Here is a 27,795-nt window from a genome sequence, read left to right as displayed (position 1 = left end):
ATTTGAGAAGCTATTAGCGACCAGGCTAATGAAGATAATAACTGATAATAATCTTTTTCCGGATCACCAGTTTGGTTTCAGAGAGAAGCATTCAACAATAGAACAAGTTCATAGAGTCGTTGATATAGTAAATAAAACTTTTGAAGAAAAAAAGTACTGTTCTGCACTTTTTCTTGACGTCAGTCAGGCTTTTGATAAAGTCTGGCATGAAGGGTTGCTCTTCAAAATAAAAATGAACGTTCCTGATTCAATGTTTACTATACTAAAATCATATTTAGAAGAAAGGTACTACCGTGTCAAGCATGAAGCAGATACATCGAAAATCTACCCTATACGATCTGGAGTCCCTCAAGGTAGTGTTCTGGGTCCTATATTATATTTAATATTTACACACGACATACCAACAAAGGAAAATGTAACGACTACAACATTCGCAGATGACACAGCTATGTTAGTCACAGATGAAAATCCCGCAACAGCTACCGAATCTCTTCAAAGGCATATTAGGAACATTGAAAAGTGGACAAAGAAATGGCGAATAAAGATCAATGAATCAAAATCACAACATATCATATTTACAAAATGTCGTAAAATATCGCCTAATATAGAAATAAATAACAAAGCAATTCCACAAGCCGAAAGCGTTAAATACCTTGGTATGCACCTGGACAAAACTTTGACATGGAGAACACATATATGGAAAAAGCGCCAACAGTTAAATTTAAAATTTCGTAAACATTATTGGATACTGGGCAGAACATCGAAGTTGTCTATACGTAACAAACTGTTGGTATACAATACAATACTCAAACCGGTCTGGACCTATGGGATCCAGCTATGGGGTACAGCAGCAAAATCCAACATATCCATAATGGAAAGATTGCAATCCAAAGTGTTACGCTCTATAACAGACGCCCCATGGTTCGTGTCAAACAAATACATTTATTGTGATCTAGAAGTACCTACGATCAGTGAAGTGATAGTTCAGTGCAGTGTTCGGTACATAAAACGCCTAGACAGCCATCCAAATGCCCTGGCAATAAACTTGCTTGATAATAGTCAACAAACTCACAGACTAAAACGTAAAAATCCACTGGACCTTATTTATAAATAAGTCTTATACCTCACCGTAATTGTGTTTATATTTTAGATATATGTATTGTTTTTAAATGTAAAATGTATGTTTGTATGTAGCATATTATCGGAATGTCATGTTTGTTCCATACTAGAGGTCCAGTCATTGGACTGACCTCTCTAACGTCAATTCTTTTTTATTTCAAACCCCAAAGACGCTTATTGTTAGAATTTTTATAACTAACAGATTGCTGAATAAACGTTTCAAAAAAAAATATTGAATATTTAGCTTCATTATTAATAAATAAACCTGCTGTTTTGAGTAATAATCCCAATAGTACTAATAATTCTAATATTAAAATGCCCAAATTTGAATTAGTTAAGTTTGATGGTGAAGATATATCTCTGTGGCCTGTTTTCTATGAAAATTTCAAACAATTTGTTCATAACAAAATAGAATATCCCAAGTCCGATAAGCTACAGTATTTGTTGAGTTGTATTTCCGGGAAAGCCTTGAAAAGCTGTAGCTCAATAGAACCCATTCCTAATAATTATGATATTATTTGGAATATGCTTGTTGAAAGATATAATGATAAAAAATATTTGTTTAATCTCTGTACGGATCGAATTGTTAATTTTCGCGGTTTGCAATCTAATAATCCATCGTATTTGGAAATATTTTTGGAAAAGTTTGATACTAATGTTTCTGCACTAAAACGATTAAATCTCGATAATTTAGATGATCATATTTTAACTTATTTAGCTATGTTAAAATTACCACAAGATACCACAGATTCATTTGATTTAATAAGAAATAATAATGATTTACCCGCTTATGATGATTTATTGAAATTTTTACGCCAACGTAGTAAAGCTCTTATTAAAAATGATAGATCAAGGAATTCCAAAAATAATTCTTCGTTTCAAAAACCGAACAAATCATTTCATTTGCAAGTACAGAATAAGTATTCCTCTATAGATTGTGTTGTTTGTAAAAAAGGCCCACATTTAATCAAAGACTGTAAGCACTTTTTAGGGCTATCATTTGAATCCAGATTTAAATTAGTGAAGGAAAATAATTTATGTTTAAATTGTTTTTCTTCAAAGCATCGAGTATCCAATTGTCCGTCAAAATTTTCTTGTGTTGTGTGCAAAGCTAGGCACCATTCCAAGTTGCATAAGCCAAATACTACTCGGCCTAATGAAAATGTTCCATTTCCCTCCACTAGTACTGAGCCTACCTCTGGTTCTTCTGATAATCCTTCTACTTTACACGTCTGCCATTCTAAAAATATCCCAAATGAATCAGAATCGAGTTCTGTTAGTCTGTTTGGGACAATAATGGTTAAAGTTGTTGATAAATGGGGTAGTGCTCACAAGGTTAGATTTTTGTTAGATAGTGTTTCTTCTGCTAATTTTCTTACTTTTGATTGTTCCCGAAAATTAGGCCTAAGTTATTCGAAATTAAATTTTTCGACAGTTCGAAATTCGACAGTCTCTGGTATAGGAGGATCAACCACCCCGATAGTAGGTAAAACCAACATTGTTATCTTTTCTCATTTTGATAAAAAAATAGAATATCCTATAGAAGTGTTGCTTATAGACACAATCTCTAATAAGTTGCCAGATCAACCAGTTGATAAAGACTGTATTAACAGTATAGAACACTTGAAATTAGCTCTCTTGGAAAGAACATATTCATCATTTGTCAAAAAAATGTGAAAACGCAATAAATATACTAAGAGCTTTTAGCCACACAAAGTGTGGAGCCGATCCAAATATATCACTAATCTTCTATAGAGCACTAATACGTTCAGTGATTGACTATGGTTGTATTTTATATGGAAATGCAAATTTAACTCAATTGGAGATATTGGAAAAAATAAAAAATAAGTGTTTACGACTTTGTCTTGGATGTATACAAAGCACACCAACACATATTTTATAAATTGAAGCAGCAGAGCCTCCTTTGCATCTTAGACGGCAATTTTTGTGTGATGTTTTTATGTCAAAACTCCTAGCACAGAAAAGATCTGAGAAAATACAAAACCTCAATTCAAAAATAGATAGTCCCTTCTGGCGACGTAAAATTCATCCCAAAGTAATAAGCAGTTATCAGCTATTAATCCAATTTAATAGCGAGGTTTACAGAAATGACATCCTTCCCTTTTATAATTGTGATTATAACCTATTAGAACTACAAATTCCTTATTATTATCTTAATATTGAACCACACGTTAATCAATTTAACATAAATACGTTTGTTGAGAAAACAATTCTGAAAAGATGGCCGGAGTCCGATTGTATTTATACAGATGGATCCAAATTCGCTGAGTCAACTGGATGCGCCTTTTACCATTCAAATGAAAATCTATCCAAAAAATTTAAACTTTCAAATCAAATGTCTAGTTATACTGCTGAGCTCATCGCAATTCTTCAAGCTTTGAGGTATATTAATATCCATCACAAGAATAAGTTTGTTATATTAACAGATAGCAAAAGTTCGGTAGACACAATAGTACAAACTAAATTATCAAGCACTTCATCAGTAGTAATTATAAAAATTTTAGAAACAATCCAGTTACTTACGAATACAGGTAAACAAATTTCTTTGGTTTGGATTAAGGCTCATTATGGAATTAACGGAAATGTAATAGTGGCTAGACTTGCCAAGGATGCTACTACAACAGGGGTAACGATAGAAGAACCATTAATGCCAGTCACTGATCTACGACAATGGTTTAAGAAAAAACAAATGGAGCAATGGCAACTGGAATATGATATATCTCTTAAAGGTGTACGATTTCATGATATCCAACCAAAAATTTATAGAAAACCGTGGTTTAACGACATTACAAATCGGCACTTCATTAAAACCTTAAATAGAGCAAGGAACAAACATGGTTTATATCCAGTTCACAAAAATAAACTAGGGTTGGCCACTTCTCAAAACTGCACATGCGGGGAGTTGGGTACTTTAGAGCATGTGATTTTCGATTGCGCAAACTTCCAGATGCTGAATCAACAGTTATATAAGAATCTACAAACAGTAGGAGTTACTCTCCCCACCAATTTAAATTCCATTTTATGTACACGAAATATAAATTTGTATAAAATTGTTTATAACCACTTAAAAAATATGAAAATTGATATTTAAAAAAAAATATATATATAAAAAAAAAATTAAAAAAAAATATATATATATAAAAAAAGAAAAAAAAATAATTAAAAAAAAATAAATAAATATTAAAAAACAATAAAAAAACAAAATAAAAAAAAACAAAAAAAAAAAACAAAAAAAAACAACAAAAAAAAAACAAAAAAAAAACAAAAAAATCACAAAGAAGGCCTAAACCTCCGCGAGGATGAATCGGGTTTAGGTCTTAGCGCGAAAGAAAAAAAAAAAGAAAAAAAAATGAATATCAATTAGTGGTTTAGTATAAGTATTTAGTAATAGTGTTTTATTAGTATGTATTTTTAATGTAATGTATGTAATATATGTTTGTGATTATTAAAATATAATGTATATCAGTTAAAATTAGGAAATTGTGTCTATGAAAATAAAAAAAAAATTTGAGCTGGCCAATTGGTTCAAACCAAGGTCATAAATCTAAACACACACACACACACACACTTGAAATTAGCTGACCGGAATTTCTTTTTTCCTGACAAGATAGATGGTATTTTAGGCTTATCTGTCTTTTAAAATATCATTGGTTGTAATAGAGTGTCATGCGAAGATTCTCTATCAGCTATTGACACTAGTTTAGGTTATGTAGTCATGGGCTCAGCTGCACCAAATTTTGAAAAAATCCACACATATTTGTCTTTCGTCTGTAACCCTTTGTTGAATTTAGATTCCTTGGTCGAAAGAATGTATGAATTAGAGGATTTGCCCACTGTTACTAATAGTTCATCAGAAGATGAAATTTGTGAAAATTTATTTTTAGAAAATGTATGTAGAGATGCAGATGGTAGATACACAGTTTCGTTGCCGTTCCAAAATGATCCTAATGTACTGGGTGATTCTTTTGTTCTTGCTAAAAATAGATTGTTGTCCTTAGAAAATCGCCTCGCACTAAACCCAGAACTTAGAAAACTTTACTGTGATATCTTTCAAGACTATTTAGACCAAAAGCACATGAGTTTAGTTCCCATTCAAACCATTGATTCGTTGTCGTATTATATTCCCCATCATTGTGTTTTTAAACCAGATAGCCCTTCCACTCCTTGTAGAATAGTCTTTGATGCCTCTATGAAAACTAGTAAAGGACCGTCATTAAATGAAATTCTTTATAAAGGTCCAAAATTACAAAATAATCCTACCACAATATTGTTGAATTTTCGTCTTTTTCCAATCGCAATTGTCGCTGATTTGAAACAAATGTATAGGCAGGTTAAAGTGGTTGAATCTCATTGTTCGTTTCAAAGAGTTTTATGGAGATTTGATACCAATGACCCTATTTCTATTTTCCAATTAAATACTTTAACTTTTGGAGTAAAATCCTCACCATATCTTAGTCTCAGGGTAATAAAACAATTATGTAATGACGAATCTAAAAATTTTTCTGATGCTATCATCCCAATTTTAAGAGATATGTATGTAGACGATTTTATTAGCAGTTTTCCAAATGTTTCTGAAGCTATAGTTACACACACTCAGTTAGTGAATTTGTTTCAAAAAGGTGGTTTTAAATTAACCAAATGGATGTCGAACTCGAACGATCTACTATCGACAATCCCCGAACCCCTCCAACTGGTCAAAACCAAACAATTTGATAAGTCAGTCTCCAAAGTGTTAGGATTGCAATGGGAAGAAAAATGTGACAATTTTAGTTTTGGGTTAGAAATACCCTCATCGACTCATTGTACAAAAAGAAACATGCTCTCACTTGTTGGTCGTATGTTTGATCCCTTGGGATTCCTATCTCCTATAACCCTCTTGCTTAAAATTTGGATAAAAAAACTTTGGACTCTAAAGGTAGATTGGGATAGTACCGTACCAAAAGAAATCGAAATAGCATGGGAAAAGTTTCAAAATGAATTTCATGTCCTATACAAAATACAAATTCCACGCCATATAGCAGTTACACCTAATTCGTCGTTGTCTTTTGTAGGATTTTCAGATGCAAGTGCTGCTGGATATGCAGCCATTGTTTATTCCAGGGTTGTTAATTGTACAGGTCAAGTTAAAGTTACTTTACTGTACTCTCAATCTAAAGTATCTCCAATGTCTAAAATAACTCTTCCTCGATTAGAGCTTTGTGGAGCGCTTCTTCTCTCAAAGCTTCTTTCACATGCTATTGAAACTTATTCTCCTAGACATAATATTGATAAAATTTTTGCCTTAAGTGATTCCATGATTGTCTTAAATTGGATAAAGTCCTCAGAGAAAAATCTCAAATTATTTGTTCAAAATAGAGTTGTTACAATTCATAAGATGGTTCCGTCACAGTATTGGTATTTTGTTCCTGGAAAGGAAAATGTTGTTGATTGCGCCTCTCGAGGTTTGTTTCCTTCTTCGTTAGTCAACCATCCCACATGCTTTACTAGTCCAAATTGGTTACTGTTGAAGCCAGAATATTGGCCTATTCAGTCCGTCAACGGACAGGAAATTATGATTTGTGATTCTGAATATAGATCACAAACCTTCTTTGGTAATGTCACTCGTGTAATTTCTCCGCTGTGTACTCTTATTGAATATTTTTCCAGTTGGTCGAAACTTTTAAATTCCACAGTATACGTATTGAGATTTCTTAGAAAATTGCCTTTAAATAAACGGATATCTCTATTTGATTTAAAAATTGCAGAAATTGAATTAATTCGAGCTGTCCAGCAAAAACATTTTTCTGAAGAATATAAAGCCCTTTCTCAAAATCTCGCTGTAAAATCTTCCATACGTCGTTTGAATCCATTTATTGAAAATGGAATAATTAGAGTATGTGGACGTTTGGCCAACTCCCAATGTAGTTTTGAACAAAAACATCCGATTTTGTTGCCCAAAGCCGATCCTTTAACCATTTTGTTAATAGATTATTTCCATAAATTGCATTTACATGCTGGAGCGTATTTGTTGCAAAATCTTCTGAGAACAAATTATTGGATACTATCTAGTCGTCAGGCCATCAGAAATAGAATTTAGAGATGTAATCGTTGTTTTCGTCTTAATCCTAAACCTACCTATCCTATGATGGCTGACTTACCCGCCGTAAGAGTCAATCAGGCAAAAGCCTTTTTACACACTGGTGTAGATTATACTGGTGCCTTTTCCATTACTATAGGAAAATATCGTGGCGTAAAAACTCAAAAGGCTTACATATGTTTGTTTGTTTGTCTAAGTACGAAAGCCATACATCTTGAATTAGCCTCCTCGCTCTGTACAGATTGTTTCTTAGACGCTTTCAAAAGATTTTTATATCGTCGTGGAAATTGTAAGGTTTTATATTCAGATAATGGCACAAATTTTGTGGGTGCCAAAAGAGTCCTCGATGAAATATATCAATTAACTACTTCAAACACTTATAAAGATGCATTCCAACAGGAACTTAATAATACCAAAATTTATTGGAAAATGAACGTACCTTATGGCAGTCACTTCGGTGGTATTTGGGAAAGCAATATAAAAAGTGTAAAACTTCATTTAAGTAGAGTTGTGGGGAATCAGATCCTTACTTACGAAGAATTTTTAACTGTTCTGACACAAATCGAGTGTCTTTTGACTTCGCGTCCTCTTTGTGTTCAAAGTAACGACCCTGAAAATCCAGTCGCGCTGACTCCATCGCATTTTTTATGTACAGAACCTTTAGTGTCATTACCCTCGATGGATATTGATCTTGATAAAAATATGAGTACTTTGAAAAGATGTAAATTACTAGATTGCATTGTTCAACATTATTGGAAAAGATGGCATTCAGAATATTTGTCTTCTATGCAGTCTCGTTTTAGTCCTGTCGCCAGGGGGGGTACAACGGCCTCGTTAATTCAGATGGACTTACCCAAGTTTTTTTTATGTATTTTGACCCGTAGAACACGAATTTTTTGGGTAACAGTTGATCCGGATGTCGATAAGATTGTTATAGACCAAGAACTTGAGGAATCAAATAACAGCGATTTTTGGCAAAACAAAACAATATTTTGTATTTTTTGGGTCATTTTAAGCAAAAAATATTTCTACAAGTTTTTTAGTAGGATGCACAGTTTTCGAGATAAACGCGGTTGAACTTTCAAAAAATCGAAAAACTGCAATTTTTAAACCCGAATAACTTTTGATTAAAAAATAAAATAGCAATTCTGCTTAGCGCCTTTGAAAGTTCAAGTCAAATTATGTCGGTTTTGATTATTTGCATTGCTAAAAATTTATTGTGTTATTGTTAAACAAAGCTACAAACAACTAGTGCGTGAGTGATGTTTCTATGATTTCTCATTTAAAATCGAACGAGTAGGTAGAATAGGTACTAGTGCAATCAAGACTATTTCTACGTTACATGCGTTAAAACACATGTAAAAGCACGGGAAACCCTACGTGTTTATAGCTTTGTTAAACAATAAAAAAATAAATTTTTACCAATGGAAATAATCAAAACCGATATAATTTGACTTAAACTTTTAAATGCGGTAAGCAGACTTGCTATTTTATTTTTTAATCAAAAGTTATTCGGGTTCAAAAATTGCAATTTTTCGATTTTTTTAAAGTTCAACCGCGTTTATCTCGAAAACTGTGCATCCTACGAAAAAACTTGTAGAAATATTTTTTACTTAAAATGGCCCAAAAAATACAAAATAGTGTTTTGTTTTGCCAAAAATCGCTGTTATTTGATTCCTCAAGTTCTTGGTCTATAACAATCTTATCGACATCCGGATCAACTGTTACCCAAAAAATTCGTGTTCTACGGGTCAAAATACACAAAAAAACTTGAGTAAGTCCATCTGAATTAACGAGGCCGTTGTACCCCCCCTGGCGACAGGACTATTTAAAATGGAACACTAACTCGAATCCTCCCAAAGAGGGAATGGTAGTTATAATAAAAAATGAAACTCTCCCACCTTTACAGTGGCCTCTGGCAGTCATAGAGACTTTGTATCCTGGAAAAGATGGGATTGTTCGAATCGTAAAAGTGCGAACCAAGCACGGTAGTTACATGCGCCCAGTCGTTAAACTGTGTCCTCTACCCAGTCAATAAACTAGAGAGGATTTTTTTTTTAATTTTATTTGATAGTTAAAATTTTAGTTTAGGGTGATGGGTTCATGTGCAGACTTAGCATATTAAAATGAAATTAGTTTTCGTTGATTTTTCGTTATTTTTCGTTTATTTTAAAAATAAACTCGGGGGGCAGGATGTTTTGGCCTCATTAAATTAAATTTCATTCGAAGTACCTGGCCTATTTACTTGCCCAGATATTGTACTAAATTTTTTGTTTTCTCTTTAATTACCTTTCGTTAGTACTAACTAGTCGTGGTCCTCAGTAAGTAAGAACAAATTGAATTGTTAAGTCGTTTCCTGTAGTTATCAAGTGTCGCCAAAAAACGCCGGTTTCAGTTATAGTAAAAAATAAATTAACCCTTTCTCCCTCCTTCCTTCACCTTACTAATAACTGAAGACTTCTCGACCTACCAGTTAAAATAAGGTAAGAATTTTTTTGTTGTTATTTCCCTACAGTCCACTTTAAATTTGATAGCGTAATAAACCAGCGTCGCCTAATCGCCACCCCATAAATTTGGTCCTTCGAGCCGGATCGTCATGAATCAATTTCGTTGTTGTTTTGCCGATTCAAGATCTGATCTATCGTATTTTTCGCATTGGATAAATTTATTTAAAATTATAATTGTAATCGGTATAGTATATTTGTCGTGTTAAAATCTAATTAAATCGTAGTGTACCCTTTTTTTGTCGTGTATCGAAAAACCTTGTTCTTCGGTCGACTATAGCTAGGACATTGAATTCGTGTTTTTGCTTCTGAACCCATCGCTTAGTGAAATCGACTTTGGTTAATTAAATATATTTTATTTGGATATTTTGCAAACCTAAAAATAGTTTGTTTGGATTTAGTGTAATAAAATTTGAGTAATTGTTGAAAAAATATATACACCTAACTACTATTCTTGACATATTTTGGTTTTTGTTCCATTTTATTTCTTCATCATTGATAATTTTTTGAAAGAATTTCAATATTTATTATTAAACATGCCTAAAAGTCAAAACGAACTAAAATTGGAGCGATTATGCTCTAAACGTGAAACTATCTTTCGTAGGGCTCAATTATGTTACGATGCCGGGTCGGCCTTAGAAAAAGATCCAGAAAGTGCCTCAAAAATGCGTACCTAACTTTGCAGTTAGATATAGTACTTTCGAAAAAACTCTATCAGAATATGAGGAAATTGTTCAAGATATCGTTATATTAAAACAAGAGATGGAGCCAGATGCTGGCGTTGCTTACCATACGCATTTAGATGCATTTTATGATCTCTATTCTAATATTGAATATTTGGCAGCTTGGAATGCCACTCCAAAATGTAAAGATACACAGAATAAAAGGAACAATCCTATTAATATAAGAAATCAAATTAAAGAGAAGAGGAGACTAAGAAAGATATGGCAAAACACAAGGCAGCATCAAGACAAAATGAACTACAATAGAGCCGCAAGACAGCTGAAAAATACAATACTACAGCACAAAAACTCCTATATCGAAAATTATCTTCAAATTTTAACACCAACAGCAGATACCGATTATTCACTTTGGAAGGCAACCAGGAAATTAAAACAACCCAGTAAACACATACCAGCATTAAGAAATCCAGACGGCTCATGGTCGAGAACAGATCAAGAAAAAGCAGAGGCATTTGGAAAATATCTTGAAGAAGTTTTTCTACCTCTGCCCTCTGTCAGTGCTGAAGAAGATGAGGCTATCTATGAAAGTCTAGAAACAATCCAACAGCCAAGTGAGCAAATGAAACCAGTAACAAAAAGAGATGTAAAAAATACTATTCAATATAGATTAAAAACCAAAAAAGCTCCTGGCTATGACCTTATAACAGGAACTATCTTAAAAGAGTTACCAGATAAAGGTGTAATTATGATAACACAACTATTACACAACACAACTATATAGTAAAAAATAAATTAACCCTTTCTCCCTCCTTCCTTCACCTTACTAATAACTGAAGACTTCTCGACCTACCAGTTAAAATAAGGTTAGAATTTTTTTGTTGTTATTTCCCTACAGTCCACTTTAAATTTGATTGCGTAATAAACCAGCGTCGCCTAATCGCCACCCCACATTCAAAAGAAACTTTTTATTTATTCTAAGAGACTTTCGGCACTCGGTAATAACCTAATCTTTGCAAAAACTGCAGATATAGTACATATTTACATTTGTATATCATATAGTTTATGTATGCACAGTTTTCACATTTTTTCTCACCGCTTGAGAAAATTTTGAAATACCTATTAAAAATAAAAAGTCCCTATTTTTTTATTTGAAAAAACCAAACTGGCTGCATTTGAATCGAATATGGTACGAGTTGTTTGGCAATATTGAAAAAACAAGTTATTAAACATCAAATACGCAGTTTATTGTGATAGCATAATGAGTTTTTCCTTCCGATTTGCATTCGCGTTTTAATATGTGCAGTTTAAATATTTTTTTATGAATTTTCCGATATTTTTAAATTGCTATAATACATTCAGGTGCAAAAAATTCGATCCACGCATATTTTATAGAGAAGAAGACACATTTTTGGAGTTGTCACTTATAATAGATTGGCGTAGATTTAAGGAGGAACATTAATTTGTAAATGAGAAATACAATGAATGCGAAATTTTTTTTATAAAAACATGGCATTATTCGAAAATTTAAAAAATGAAAATGGTAGGGGAATCCAGTCGGGGATTTTTGCAGTTACTGGAGCGCGTTAGATTATCATATGGGGAGAAACTTTGTACCCTGTGAATGTACCTCTACCATATACTGACTCTTAATACAGGGGAGTTCGTTAAGAGGGGTCCGAAAAAAAAACTATCCTTAGAAAAACTCGAAATCGTTAGATTGAGATAAGTACATGCAAAAGAGTGTACATTTAAAAAATCTGACGATTTGAGCGGGCCGTAAGGAAATGGGTGAGTCACAAAGTTTTACAAAAAAGCGAATATTTCGCGAAATGAGCGTGAGATTGAAAAACTAAAAAATAGTTTCCGATAATTCTCAAAAATCTATCGAATGATACCAAACACGACTCCCCACGGAGAGGGGTGGGGGTAAATTTTAAATTTTAAATACGAACCCCGCGATATTTCGCGAAATGAACATTAGATCGAAAAATTACAAAATACACGTATTCAATATTTTTGAAAAATCTATCGAATGGCACCAAACAGGACCCCCCACGAAGGTGGGGTAGGGGTTACTTTAAAATCTTAAATAGGAGCCCTCATTTTTTTTTGCAGATTTGGATTCTTTACGTAAAAATAAGCAACTTTTATTTGAGACATTTTTCGAATTATGGATAGATGGCGCTATAATCGGAAAAAACGATTGTTGGAAATGGAAAATTAAATTTAAAAAATGGAAAGTTCCCGCTAAAATAGAAAATTTTACTAAATTCTTTTGGTTTTAGGACCTCCTCTTCACAACCCAATAGGTCCCCAAAGCGCTCGAGTAACTACAAATTTAGCATACTTTCCTCCCCTACTAGTAACTATGTTGATCAAAAAGAGTAGGTACTAACAAAATAATGTTTATGTCATGTGTTAAATACCCATTCTTTTCTCACCGGACCCTTATAAGAACCTACCCTTGTACCTTATAATATATCTTAGCATTGTAGAAATTTAATTTTTTTGGACATGAGGTGTTAGAGTGCACTTACCACGTATGTGAGTCATATGTTTCCCTAAAGCCACATCCATAGGAATTATATCCATCCTTTTGATTTTACGATGTTTACATTTATATGACTTTTAGTCTATTTTTAAAAGGTTTTAACCTTTGTATTTTTGGGTGGCTTACCATGTTCTTGTAACACTGATGATGCTCTTGTTACAGAGCGAAAACGTTTTGTTTCTATGTTTGTAGCCCTATAGGGGCTTTTTAAACTAATATACCTTTTACCAGGACAAATTTTTATTAAATTTATACGTTATATACTTCAAAGTTATTTCCAAGCTTAATTTATTCTTTTGCCTCTATCCAGTATCTCTATTCCAATTAAGGTATTTTCAAATCACCAATTAATTTTTAATCTTAACTTAGACTCTAAAGCTTCGTAGCTTGCCTCCAGTTAATTGCCCTGGTTTTAAGTAGAGAATAATTAAGAAACTCCAGGAAAAATATATTAAAATATTCTATTAGAAAATATTTGTTTTAAGGTTTTAAGAATATTATAATAAAATCATTGTATATATTACGAAATCAAGTATCATCAATACAGTGCTTTCCAGATAAAACTATCTACCTTTAAAGACCTTTTGATTGATTTTGATTGACTTTTTGAACCATTGACTTTTAGAAAAAGCGCAAAAATACGTGAAATAATATTTGAAAGGAGAGACATTATTCCATATTTAAGCTTGCCGGGAAAGGCCCCCTCTCACCCCCCGAATCACCCCTTAATTTCTTTTAATTTCCACCTTTTTTTATTTATTTGATATTTGGATTCTCCTCTTTGTACTGATTTCAAAAATGTATAACACATGATGCTTAAAGTGATTAGTTTATGAGAAAAATAAATACAAATACAAGAAAAGTTAATTGAAAACAAATTATTAAAAACACTGGACGGAAGGGCCGCCTGAGAACTTTATCGTACCGATCTATTATCGTTATCGTACTAGATACTGGCATTCTATAAAAATAACAAAGTTACTCGTTATTTTGATATTTTAGAAACACCTTGTATACTTGAGAATATTTTATGGTTCTACGCATCATTAATTCCTGCATTTGAGAAAATGTTCGGGGACACACTATAGATTATTGCATAAATCAATAGAATATTAGTCATACTTTCATTTCAAATTAGTTCAATTTTCTGAGAAATTAATAGTTTACAATATTTGCATTTTACTGCATGGATTTTAATGAAATTTTTGGAGTAGCCCAAAGCCCAATCTCCTAATTCAAAGTCTATCCTATATACATACCAGGGGTGGGCAAACTTTTTTTAGCAAGGGCCACAAAATATTTTTGGTCTATTACCAAGGGCCACAATATTTGTTACCTTAACATGTTCGAATTTTTAACTTTTTACTAATTTTGTTTACGGATGGATGGGGGGGGGGGGCATGGTTTGAAATTAACATTTCACATTTCAAGCACCTTTTCTTGAATTTTGTTTGAAATTATGGTAGAATTATTTTATTTTTAAATTAAATAAACATATCCAGTACAATTCAAAGATTACTAAAAAAAATTCAAGACCAAATATTGAAAAATAAGCCAACGTTGGCAAACTTTTACTGGCAGTTCCAAGAAAAAATGGATTTGGCAGTAGAACTCGTCAATGGATCATATGAAACAAAAAATTCAAAAATATTTTATTAGCTTATGAGTTTCTCCAGGTAACGCTGTTGAGTTTTTTAGTTTTAACGATTTTTGAGTTTTTGATATCACTTAAAATACAAGTCAAAATAACGAAATTTTTGTAAAATAGGGCGAAAATCAACATATTTATTACTGCTAACCAAAACATATCTCGACAGAGTTACCTCACGAAATGTCTAAAGAAAATCTATAAAAAATTTCAGGTGGATCTGTCAAGTAGGTAGTTTTTTGAGTTACAATGTCCACCGCCTTTGAAAAAAGCAGTTTTGAGAAAACCGCGTTTGGTTTGACAACTGTTTCAAAATGTTATGAAAACTGCAGGAAATATGAAAACTGAGTTGTAAAAAAATAGAATTTAAAAATTATGTTTCCACAAGCTTTGCACAATATCGCTTACCTGGAAATCGGTGATGTTTAGGATATGGTAAACTTGTAGATCCAATGGGTGACTCAATTCTGGACTCCTTCCATGGAATTCGCGATGCACGTGGAACGCGGGACGGTACCGTCAAGATCACGAAAGGGAGTACCTTTTTCGTTGAAAGCTTGAAGCGAAATCACAGTAGTGGTACCCGGTGTCGGAAAGTTGGTCGAGAACACTTCGTCGACGGAAAATTGGTCGACAACATTTGGTCGACAAACAGTTGGTCGAATGCACAATTCATCGAATGGACAATTCGTCGACGAACATTTGATCGAATGGAATTTTCATCGACAAACTGTTATTTATCTTTAGGATAAAGGGATTAGTGGTGACAAACGACGGGTAACTGGAATATTGTATGATACATTTTATTTTCTTTGGGGTTTCGTTAATTTTTTTTCTAAATCTTACTTATTTTTACAAACGACGCCGACCAGTTGTTGGTTTTTATTTTGTTAACTGGAATATTGTATTAAACATTTTATTTTTTTGGGTTTTGTTAATTTGTTTTCTAAATCTTAATTATTTTTAAATTTATTGAAAAAATTGGCTGCGGTAGGAGAGTAGACAGCAAATATAAGCCGATATTTTAATTAGTGATGTTGTACCGTTCTTCTTTTTGGTGTCGGAGTACTTGCAAACGGAGCATTTCCGGACAAGTCAAATTTGGGGGCACTTCCGGACAAGACGAAATATGCGAGATGCTGAGGTCAATAAATTTTTAGGGAATCGAGGCAATTCCGTACAATGTTTTCGACTGCAATAAACTTTATTTCTAAACGAAGCTTTCTTTATAAACATTACAAAATTTAAAATGCAACATTTTAACGACTAAAATATAATTTTTATACAAAAAAAAATTCAAGACGATTCTTGTAAAAATGAGCCATTCATGATGCGCCAAAAGTGGAGGGTTTAAAAGTAAAGCGATTCTTACCATCTTGATTTTATTATCAAAAACTTAATTCACATGTGCACATTATTTATAAAAGTCGCAATGCCTTATATTGGTAGGGGAGCCCAAGCGGGGATTTTTGCAGTTACTCGAGCGCGTTAGATTAGCATATGGGAGAAACCTGGTACCCTGCAAATGTACCTCTACCATATATTGGCTCTTAACACAGGGGAGTTCGTTAAGGGGGGCCCGAAAACAAAATCTATCCTTAAAAAAACTCGAAATTGTCAGATTAAGATAAGGTAAGTTAAGTTCATGCAAAAGAGTGTATATTTCAAAAATCTGACGATTTGAGCCTGGCGTAAGGAAATGGGTGAGTCCCAAAATTTCACAAGAAAAAAGCGAATATTTCGCGAAATGAATGACAGACCGGAAAACTAAAAAATATGTGCCCAATATTTTTTAAAAATCTATCGAATGATACCAAACACGACTTCCCACGGAGAGGGGTGGGGGGTAAATTAAATATTTTAAATACGAATCCCGCGATATTTCGCGAAATGAACATCAGATCGAAAAAACTGTAAAATACACTTATTCAATATTTTTGAAAAATCTATCGAATGGTACCAAACACGACCCCCCATGGATGTGGGGTGTGGGGTTACTTTAAAATCTTAAATAGGAGCCCTCATTTTTTATTGCGGATTTGGATTCCTTACGTAAAAATAAGTAACTTTTATTCGAAACATTTTTTCGAATTATGGATAGATGGCGTTATAATCGGAAAAAACGATTGTTGGAAATGGAAAATTAAATTAAAAAATGGCAAGCGCCTACTAAAATGGAAAACTTTACGTAACTTTTTTTGGTTTTAGGACCTACTCTTTACAACCCAATAGGTCCCCAAAGCGCTCGAGTGACTGCACATTTAGCATACTTTGCTCCCCTACCAATTCTAATCAACGGAAATTGATGTTCTTTTTGAAGTATCGCTTGGTATGGAAATTTGTCGCCAAATACTAAATTCATATTTGCCGTTATAAAAAAATCGTGACGCGAGTGGTAAGCGTGCGGTATACCTTAATGTACATATTTATATTACACTGTAATATACACTTATTCGAACTTTCATAGTATGATCTTGAATTTTCTACTGTTTGACTGGTTTCAGGGTGATTTATTATAAATACATGTGTGTCGTATCTACTATAATTTTTGAAAAAATTTTACAAATCACCCCTATAGTGTTGAAACCACCCCGAAGACAGCCGATCATAAAAAATTTGGAATCTATATTTAGTTTTACCATAAAAGCATGTGTCGCACTTTATTTTTAAGAAAAATTTAATCCATCACCCCTCTAGGGTTGAAACGACCTAATCCCAATTAATTATTTAAAATTCGCGATGTATAGTTGAAGTCACCCTGAAACCATTCAAACAGTAGAAAATTCAGGATCAGGTTTACTATGAAAGTTAAAATAAGTGTTATATATGTACGGTATACCGCAAGCTTACCACTCGCGTCACGACTTTTAATTGACGCCAAATACGAATTTAGTATTTGACGTCAAATTTCCATACAAAGCGATTAGAAGTATTCACTTCAAAAAGAATATCAATTTTCATTGGTAAGAACCGGAGGTATTGCGCCTTTTATAAATGTGTAGTTGTAAATTAAGTTTTCGATAATAAAATCAAGAGGGTAAGAATCGCTTTGCTTTTAAACTCTTCACTTTTGGCGCATCATGGACGGCTCATTTTTACAAGAATCATTTTAATTTTTTTTTGTATAAACATGCTCTTTCAGTCGTTTAAATGTTGCTTTTCAAATTTTCTAATATTTATAAACAAAGTTCCGGTGAATTTTTGAAAAAAAGTGGCTAACTCGGGTTTAAAGGGTTGTAGGGCATTAAATTTTTGTTTCAGTTTGTATAAGAATACCAACATTTCGAATAAGAAAAATTAACTTCCTACATGTTGTTGTTCTGAAGCTATTTTCTTGTGGAATTTTTTCAATTAACTAGTTTTGATGGGAAATAAGCCACAATTTTACTAAAAAAATGATTTTACTAACGTTTCGACGCTCAAATCGGGTGTCGTTGTCAAAATAAAATCATTTTTTTTTAGTAAAATTGTGGCTTATTTCCCATCAAAATTAGTTAATTCCTACATGTTAATGCGGTTGAGTTATTTTACTTGTTTATAAGCTTAAAATAACACTACTTTTTCAAAATTATTTTATAATATTTATTATAAACTTTTTAATCAAGACTTGATCTAATTTGATAAATTGAGCCTTTCTCTTTGATTTGATGTCTTTAGAATTTATGTTGACCTAATAGTTTATGCCTAATAACGCTGTAGATAGAAGCTTTTTGTGATAAACAATTTCAATTTTGCAATAACTATTATGTAATACTTCTTGAAATTTTAACGGCTGAATACTTCTAATATTGTTCCTTTACTTACACGAAAATAAAGTTTTTAGTGTATTTTTAGAAAAGTTATTAATCATTTTCAAAAAATCGACTTTTGAAGCTATTTTCCCAATAACTAAGCAATAAATTAACAAAAATAACTTTTCAAACACTCATTTTAAAGAATTTTCTATGCTTCTTCAGTAAAATTGTATCACCTTTCCATACAGCATACCGGTCTCCACCTTTAATATTTAAAATCAAATAGCGATCTTTAATGGTTTATATATTTTTTATAAGTTAAAAAGTACGTTTGATCTTTTGCATAATTTTTATATTGGATATTGTTGTAACCAAATTTATCCTAAGCAGTTTTTGGATACATGTGCCTGTATCCACGGATGTCACGAAAGAGGCCATTTATTTGCTAATTTCTCTGGTATATCTGGTATCAATGTTTACAATCCAAATCACCAAGCCCCATAAAGAGGTAGGGCAATAAACCCACTATAGCTATAGAAATGCTCTACTACAAAATTTTAAAAGATAAGACTCTTTAGGTAATTATAACGCAACAATTACCTGAATTTTAAGACCCAGGTAGATTTTTGGGGGTGACAATATTATAGATGGTTTCAATTGAGATGGTAGGTATGAATCACCTCTAGTTATATTTTAATGGCTTTGTAATTTAACTTCATGGGGGTACGAAAGAATTAGAAACTTTTAAGAATTTGAAAAAACATAGTTTTTGGGTGGTTTAGAGGTGTTTTATACAATTTTTGAATATCCCTAAAAACTCAGTTATTTTAAATTATATGTACGTAACCTATAAAAAATCTTGAGTTAGTCTATTTTGAAGTATATAAAATAGAGAACATCCCAAAAAACTACCGAAAAAAAAAACAGCTTTCCGGATTTTTTAAGATGGCGCACCTTACGAATAAATCTGAAAAAAGTCAGAAATATAGTTTTTGATAAAATTCACAAAACGCAAAAAAAATAGACATGCAGCCATCGCCAAAAAAGTTATACGTACCTACTATAAAAAAAAAAAAAAAAATTGATGTTATGTACACTACACCTTCGGGTCCATAAAAATAGATGTTTTGTAAAAGCCTCAGATGTGCGTGTGGATTTTTTGTAATTTATAAGTTAATTGAACCAACTTAAAAAAAATAAAATCGAAAAATTAACATTTTTGGATGTGACGAAAGGGGAAGGGGGTGGTGGGCTAAAATTGCGGTGAGTCTTAATTTTTTTAATCACATAGAAGCTGAAAAAATAAAAAAAAATATTCAGGCTGTATCGACCTCAAAAAATATGATTAGACCTGCAAAAACCCTTACAAAACTTAAAAAAACATGGTTTTTGGGGGTTTAAAAGTGATTCGCCCAATTTTTAAATATCGTAAAATACTCACTTATTTCAAATTATACATGATCTATCAACAAAACCTTGAGCTGATCTGTTTTCAGTAGTAATAACCCAAAGACATTGATAATTGTTCGAAAAAATTTTATAACAGATTTCGAAAGCTTGTTGCTTGGAAACAGACCGACGCCGTAGGCGGAGGCCTGTAAGCAACAAGCTTGAGAAAGTTGTTAAAAAATTTTTGAGCATTTATCAATGTTCGAGGGTTATTCGGATAGAAAATTTTTTGTAAACAGTATTCTTTGGTATATTTGATTCGATAATTTCATTAATATTCTCATCAGTATTACAACCAAATCGTGACATTTTGAAAAATTGAATATTTGAAATGTCAAAATCGAAATGAAACGAAATGTAGGTATCCATAGCTACATGATTGAGTGAAAACAGCCCATGGGATCTGTTTTCAGTATAATGTTGGTTTTATTGGTTGTATTCAATCAGATGACCACAAATTAATTGATTTCATTGGATTTCTAATTGAGCAAAAAATTTTCAGTAGTAATAACCCAAGGACATTGATAATTGTTCGAAAAAATTTTATAACAGATTTCGAAAGCTTGTTGCTTGGAAACAGACCGACGCCGTAGGCGGAGGTCTGTTGCCTATAAGCAACAAGCTTGAGAAAGTTGTTAAAAAATTTTTGAGCATTTATCAATGTTCGAGGGTTATTCGGATAGAAAATTTTTGTAAACAGTATTCTTTGGTATATTTGATTCGATAATTTCATTAATATTCTCATCAGTATTACAACCAAATCGTGACATTTTGAAAAATTAAATATTTGAAATGTCAAAATCGAAATGAAACGAAATGTAGGTATCCATAGCTACATAATTGAGTGAAAACAGCCCATGGGATCTGTTTTCAGTATAATGTTGGTTTTATTGGTTGTATTCAATCAGATGACCACAAATTAATTGATTTCATTGGATTTCTAATTGGGCAAAAAATTTTCAGTAGTAATAACCCAAGGACATTGATAATTGTTCGAAAAAATTTTATAACAGATTTCGAAAGCTTGTTGCTTGGAAACAGACCGACACCGTAGGCGGAGGTCTGTTGCCTGTAAGCAACAAGCTTGAGAAAGTTGTTAAAAAATTTTTGAGCATTTATCAATGTTCGAGGGTTATTCGGATAGAAAATTTTTTGCTGGTTATGAAAAAAAACACAGAGCAGAAACAATTTATTTAAATGTGCAATTAACAAAGGAACAATTAGAAAAATTTAATGAAGATCCAGACATGTTAGTTTCTATAACTGATGAAGATGTATTTCCACTACGCATGCTGTTAATAATTTTATTATGATGTTTGAAATATTGAATATTTGAAATGTCAAAATCGAAATGAAACGAAATGTAGGTATCCATAGCTACATGATTGAGTGAAAACAGCCCATGGGATCTGTTTTCAGTATAATGTTGGTTTTATTGGTTGTATTCAATCAGATGACCACAAATTAATTGATTTCATTGGATTTCTAATTGAGCAAAAAATTTTCAAGTCTATAAAATGGAGAAAGTCCCCAAAAACCCCCTAAAAAACTGTTTTCCGGATTTTTCAAGATGGCCCAGTTGACGGAAAAATCTGAAAAAAATCAGATAGATAGTTTTTGATAAAATACACAACATGCAAAAAAATTGGACCTGCAGCCATCTTCAAAAAAAAAGTTATAAAAAATTTAAAAAAAATTGAGGTTATGTACACTCGACCGACCAGTCCATAAAAAATGGACATGTTTTGTGAAAGCCTCAGCTATACGTGTGAATTTTTGAAATTTTTAAAACAATTTCAGCCCAACTAAAAAAAATTAAATCTAAAAATCTAAGTTTTTGGCTGTGGGGGAGGCGTAAAAATGCGTTATCTCATTTTTTAATTGCATAGAACGTAAAACAATGAAAAAAACTGAATTCTGGTAGTGAGGGCATTTTGCCTATCTTAACGGGGGTATCCTTTGCATTTTCTATCGTAAAATGTCAATGGAAAAAATATTATGTATTTTAATAGAAGGGACTCAAAAATGTCATTATATGGCATTATAACAAGTTATTTTGATTTAAAACAAGTTTTTGCTCAAATTTTATAGTGTAGGAAACGTTAAAATACCGTTTTTACATTTTCATCCATTCCCAAAATACGTCATAATCGATTTGGCTGAAAATTTGCCCACAGATAACCAAAACATAGTTCTTTAAGTAGTTAGAGGGATTTTAATTACAATACAATACTAAAAAAGTTACATGCAATAATATCAGACTCAAAAGTATATTAGACCAGTCGGGATAGCATTTGGCCTTGCAAGCCGAGCTGCCCAAAATTTTATTTTTCTAATCTTTAGGGCGGTCAATAGTAGCCTAAATTTAAAATCGCGAATGAATTCCTCCGTTACGTTAGCCGCCATCTTAATTTTTTTGGAAAAGGAGAACGGTTTTTGCTCAATATCTCCACCATTTTTAACTTTGCGACAAAAATGGTAGGAACTGAAATTGTTCCAAATAAATCGTATTTTTATTACAATTTCTTTTTAACAATTTTTGTCGTGAGGTCGATATTTTCCGAGTTAATCGTACTTACAGTAGACGCCTATATTTTTGACTATGATATTGCATGTAACTTTTTTGGTATTGTAATATAATTCAAATCCTTCTAACCACTCAATGTCCTATGTTTTGGCTATCTGTGGGCAAATTTTCAGCCAAATCGATTATGACGTATTTTGGGAATGGAGTAAAATGTAAAACGCGGTATTTTAACGTTTTCTACACTATAAAATTTGATGAAAAGCTTGTTTTGTCAAATTAACTTGTTATGATGTCATATAATGACATTTTTGAGTACCTTTTATTAAAATATTAATTTTTCCATTAATACTCTACGAGAGAAAATGCAAATTTGTTAAAGAAATACCAAATCACTGTAAAATCGCTTAAAGTAACATTTTGAGAAAAAAAAGAAGAAGAAGATTTTTGACCTTAAATCTCTTATTTTTAAATCCCGCAGAAGCTATACACCTAGTTTCAGAAAAAACAAAGATCCAAAAGTTTTTTTTATCCAAAATTGAGTGATTTGAATTGGAATCACCCTAATACAATATTCTAGTTCACAAAATAAAAACCAACAACCCGTTGGTCGGTCGTTTGTCACCATTAATCCCTTTATCATAAAGATAAATAACAGTTTGTCGACGAAAATTCCATTCGATCAAATGTTCGTCGACGAATTGTCCATTCGATGAATTGTGCATTCGACCAACTGTTTGTCGACCAAATGTTGTCGACCAATTTTCCGTCGACGAAGTGTTCTCGACCAACTTTCCTAGACCCAGTGGTACCTTGTCCTTAAAGTACTTAACGCATGTCCAGTTTTATACATGCGTACCGAAAGCGATAAGCTTTGAGCTTGTGGATAATTTTAAAAATTGACATTAAGAAGGTTATTCCGCGTCATTTTACAGGGGCATACCAAAATAACTAAATATAATTAAATTGTCTAAAGCTTATTCTACCCGAAAATAAATAAATAGTAGAATCATAGCAATATTAAAATAAAGAAATAAGGATTCCCGAACATTCACCCCGCCAAAACGAATGTTTTCAAAGTAAGAGAGAAAGAAAAAAAAATAAAACTAAAGTTAAACTCAATTAAACTTAATTAAAAAAGGCAGTTACATTGCCTAATTGCCTGGAAGAGGACAAATCTTGACCACCGGTCGTTTCATCGTGCCGCGAGAAGTTTTGACTTCGACAACGCGAATTACATCATCCTGTCCCGGAAATACGTTAACAATACGACCAAGTTCCCATTGCAAAGGAGCTTGCTGCTCATTCTTAATAACTACCAGATCTCCTTTAGAAACCGGAGGAGACTGTTTAGTCCACTTGTGTCTTTGTTGAAGAGTGTTAATATACTCTAAAGACCAACGTTTCCAGAAATCGCTTTAGATACGTTGCAGTAGCTGCCAACGACTTAGTTTGTTAAGACTTAAATGCTCTAAATTGGGTTCAGGAATCGGATTATTTAACGATTCGAAAATCAGAAAATATCCAGGCGTAAGTGGCTGCAGATCATTAGGATCTGAGCTAATGGGACACAAGGGACGAGAATTTAGAATAGCCTCGACTTGTGTTAGAACTGTATAGAATTCTTCAAAGGTTAAAATTTGATTTCCCATAACTCGGTAAAAATATGATTTAAATGACTTGACGCCAGCCTCGGCCAATCCATTCAAATGCGGAGAAGCGGGAGGATTAAAATTCCAAGAAATGTCTAATTTTTGTGCTGTAATTTGAGCAAGTTCTATTAATTGATTATTAGCACCCTTAAAATTAGTGCCCTGATCACTTACAATATGATTGCACCTACCCCTTCGGGCAATGAAACGTCTAAAAGCTGCTAAGAATGACTCTGAACTAAGATCAGATGTGGCCTCCAAATGAATGGCCTTAGTAGCGGTACAAACAAATAAACAGACATAACCCTTAAAAGTTTTTTGCTCCTCTGTGTTTGCTCATCAAAAGCGAAAATGGACCAGCGAAATCAATGCAAACTGATGAGAATGCCTTTAACTGAGAAACGCGGAACGAGGGTAAATCAGCCATATACGGATTATATGACTTGGGTTTAGAACGAAAACATGTAATACATCTAGATAAACATTTATAAATTGCTGCTTTAGGGGATAAGATCCAATATTGTTGAAGCAACAAGTATTGCAAAGTCTTTAAACCAGGATGAAAATATGAGCTGTGAACTGATTCTATTATCAATTCTGTCAGTCTGTGTGTTTTGGGCAAAAGGATAGGATGTTTAATGTCATAACTAAAAGAAGATCTTTTAAGCCGACCACCAACTCTAAGTAAACCATCTGGGTCCACAAATGGGGCCAATGTACGAAAAGGTTTTGACAGTAACTGATTTTGATTAATCTTAAGAAAATATCAGAAAAAACATCCAGCTGAACATATCGAATGATCGGTATAAGTGAAGAATTTATTTCCTGAGGAGTAAGGATTTTGTTTTCGTTGAGTCTTTGTTTAGACCTAGAATTTTTTATAAACCTTATAGCATAAGCTAAAATTCTTTGAATTTTAAGCAAAGAAGACAATCGGTTAAGTAAATTAAATAGAAAATTGTCACTATTAACTGTCACCGCAAGTGCAACTTGTTTTTCCAACTTTTATTTCAATTTGTTTTTTGTCTGTCAAATCTTAAAGTGATGCACGCCGGAATATGTTTTTGAATCGTAGAATAATTTACAAAAGAGACGGGAACAGCTGTTTGTGGTATATTATGAACCCTCTGTATAAATCATAATTTAAATATGATGTTATTAACCTTTAGGGTATTGAACATACATAAAAACAATAGCTTATAGTTTGTATCACATGTTTATTACGAGTGAACTTGAACTATATTTGTTATGGTTCAGATAGGTATAAAAACACGCTGAACAATCAGTATGCAGATATAGATATACAAATAATTATTAGAAGTTAGTATGTAGTAAGGCGCTATGAATCATTAATGTTATTGTTTAGATATTGGATACCAGTGAATAAAATATAATGTATAGTAAGACGTGTTTAGTCTTTTTAATTAATTAGAACCAGAAGGCAGTAACAACACACTATTCCTTACATGGCGTTCCTGTAAATAAGTGGGAGAATCTTCTGATAGGAGCAGAGATGGCGGCAACAAATTGGAAACACCGACGGCGGAAAATGGACCAGACCAGGACCCAAGAACCGAACCAGTGAAATAAAGACAAAGTGGAAATAAAATGTAAGTAAGAATGTCTATCTTTATTAAAAATGCTTCCCTCGTTTTTATATTTTTATTGAAAATTGAATATTTATCTTTGCGCTGATTTTTGAATAATTTATGAAGTATCGATTTTTTTTAAGAATATCTATGAATTTTGAAATATGAAGTGATTTTTGAATTGAATATTTTTATCGAAGTTATTATATGTATATGCTATTATTGAATTTTTATTGAATTTTGAATCTTTATTGAATTTATTTGAAAAATTTCTATCCGATTTCTATTTTTAGTACGGTTATTTTTGAATATTTTATGGAATACCGAATTTTTCCGAAAATTTCTATCGAAGTATGAGATATAAACTTATTTTGAATATTTTTATCTAACTTTTGCATATGCTATTTTTTTATTGAATTTTTGTCGAATATGTATACTATTATTGAATTTTTATTTGCCAGTTGTTTTTATTATTGATATTTATTGATTATATAGATACATTTTCATCGATTTTGTGTTAAATTTTGTATGATATGAACCTGAATTAATAATTTTGTGTGATAAATGATATATAAATGATTTTTTAATGAATAATGATTAGTGATGACATACAACAAACATTGCTATAAGCAAGAGATATATTTTTAACGAACCGATCTGATGAGTCGAGATAAAGAATTTGGAGAAGAACTATATAGATAAGAAGAAGAACTAACAATATTATAAGCTAAATATTATGAGGCAACTAGAGACAATAAGAAACCCACTGCTCTTGTCAAATTAGGAAGGTACTAAGTGATTTATAGAAGCTTGAAAGCTTATTAGAGACCCACTCTGTGTTTTGAGAGAACCTATTTTATTCATGATTATTCGTGAATAAACAACGGCCTCAAAGCAAGGGATTGAGGTTGTGAAATTTGTAAAAGAATTTGATCTAGCCAACGATGTTATACCCGCTTCTGTTAAGGTAGATTGTAGAGGTTTCGTGGCTAGTATTGAGTATTATGATTGTTATATGGAATAGGTAGAAGAATTGGAACTTTTCTCTCGAGTAAAGCCACTTTGATTAGTCGAACGTAGGCATTGAGGGATAAGTAAAGGAAGTGATTATTATGATGTTATATTATGAAATGATATATTGATGATTAAATGACAAATGAAATATGTATATGAAGATGAATTATGTACACTGTAGAAGTGTTATTATGTGGAGAAAATGAAGAAATATAGTTGTAGTACCAGACAAGAAGAAGAAGAGAAAAAAAAGATAATTTTTTATTAAAATATGTGGGAAAAATGAAAGAAGAAACATAAAAAATGCCAAAATAAACAAGCAAAATTAAGAAGATACTAAGCAAATAAGTAGCTAATCATTGAAATTTTGTCTAAGAATTAAAGTTGTAAACTTTTTCTCTAAAGTAATGTAAATTATAAATAACTTATTTTTAAATTCAGGTTAAATTTTCGCGGAAAATGGAAGTATTTGAATTAAGGATAGACAATATCTTACAATAGTGTTAGTAGATAGTAAGCAAAGGGACACAAAAAGTGAAGTTCTTAGAGATATTAAATCTTTATTATAGGTACAAGAGAGTTATTAGAAGTTTTTTTAGAGACACATATTAAAAGTTTTAGAGAGATTACATTTTTATTATAGGTACAATATTTTAAAGTTAGTAAGGCGTATATAAATAAATCAAAATAAGACTGAAATAATAAGATGAAATAGTAAAGTAACGTTAAATTCTTTTTTTTATATACCATTTAATAGAAGTTTAGGTAATATTTAGTTAGCTTAGGAAGTATTAAAGTCGAGATTTTATTACAATTAGATTAGTTACGGCTTATAGGCACTAAAAGACTATTTAAAAGTTAGGATCAATTTCATTCACTGTGGACACTGTTTTGATGAAGTGAATTAGTGAACGAAAAAAAAAAGGACGAAAAGACACGACGTGAAAGTACGTGAACTAGTAATAGGTTATAAAATACCAGTTTCGTATAGGGAAAATATGAACTTTTGTGTAAAATAGGAAAAAGAATATACATGTTTAGGGAAAAATCGATTGATCTGAAACGTACCATATTACAGTTAGTTAGCATAGTTAGGAAATTTAATTTTTGAAAATAGTATTAGGTAACCATAAACATTTTGTAAAAGGGAAAGAGGAATATACCGTCAGATATTCTTCTTCTCTTCTTAGGACTTTCTTTTTTAACGGCGGAGATGTGGTATATTATGAAC

General features: G+C 32.1%; 2 protein-coding genes across 4 annotated transcripts in view; both read left to right on the top strand.

Moving 5' to 3' along the window:
• Positions 1–27,795, top strand: part of LOC114331137 (diacylglycerol kinase 1) — a 1,205,680-nt gene that overhangs the window by 200,352 nt on the left and 977,533 nt on the right. The window lies entirely within an intron of this gene.
• On the top strand, positions 5,672–7,216 carry LOC126880727 (uncharacterized). The gene has a single exon (XM_050644774.1). The coding sequence runs from the start codon at positions 5,672–5,674 to the stop codon at positions 7,214–7,216; it is 1,545 nt and encodes a 514-aa protein (XP_050500731.1).

This window comes from Diabrotica virgifera, chromosome 2 (assembly GCF_917563875.1).
Source record: "Diabrotica virgifera virgifera chromosome 2, PGI_DIABVI_V3a".
NCBI lineage: Eukaryota > Metazoa > Arthropoda > Insecta > Coleoptera > Chrysomelidae > Diabrotica > Diabrotica virgifera.
The sequence above is the reverse complement of the archived record's forward strand: the minus strand, read 5'-3'. Positions and strand labels throughout refer to the sequence as shown.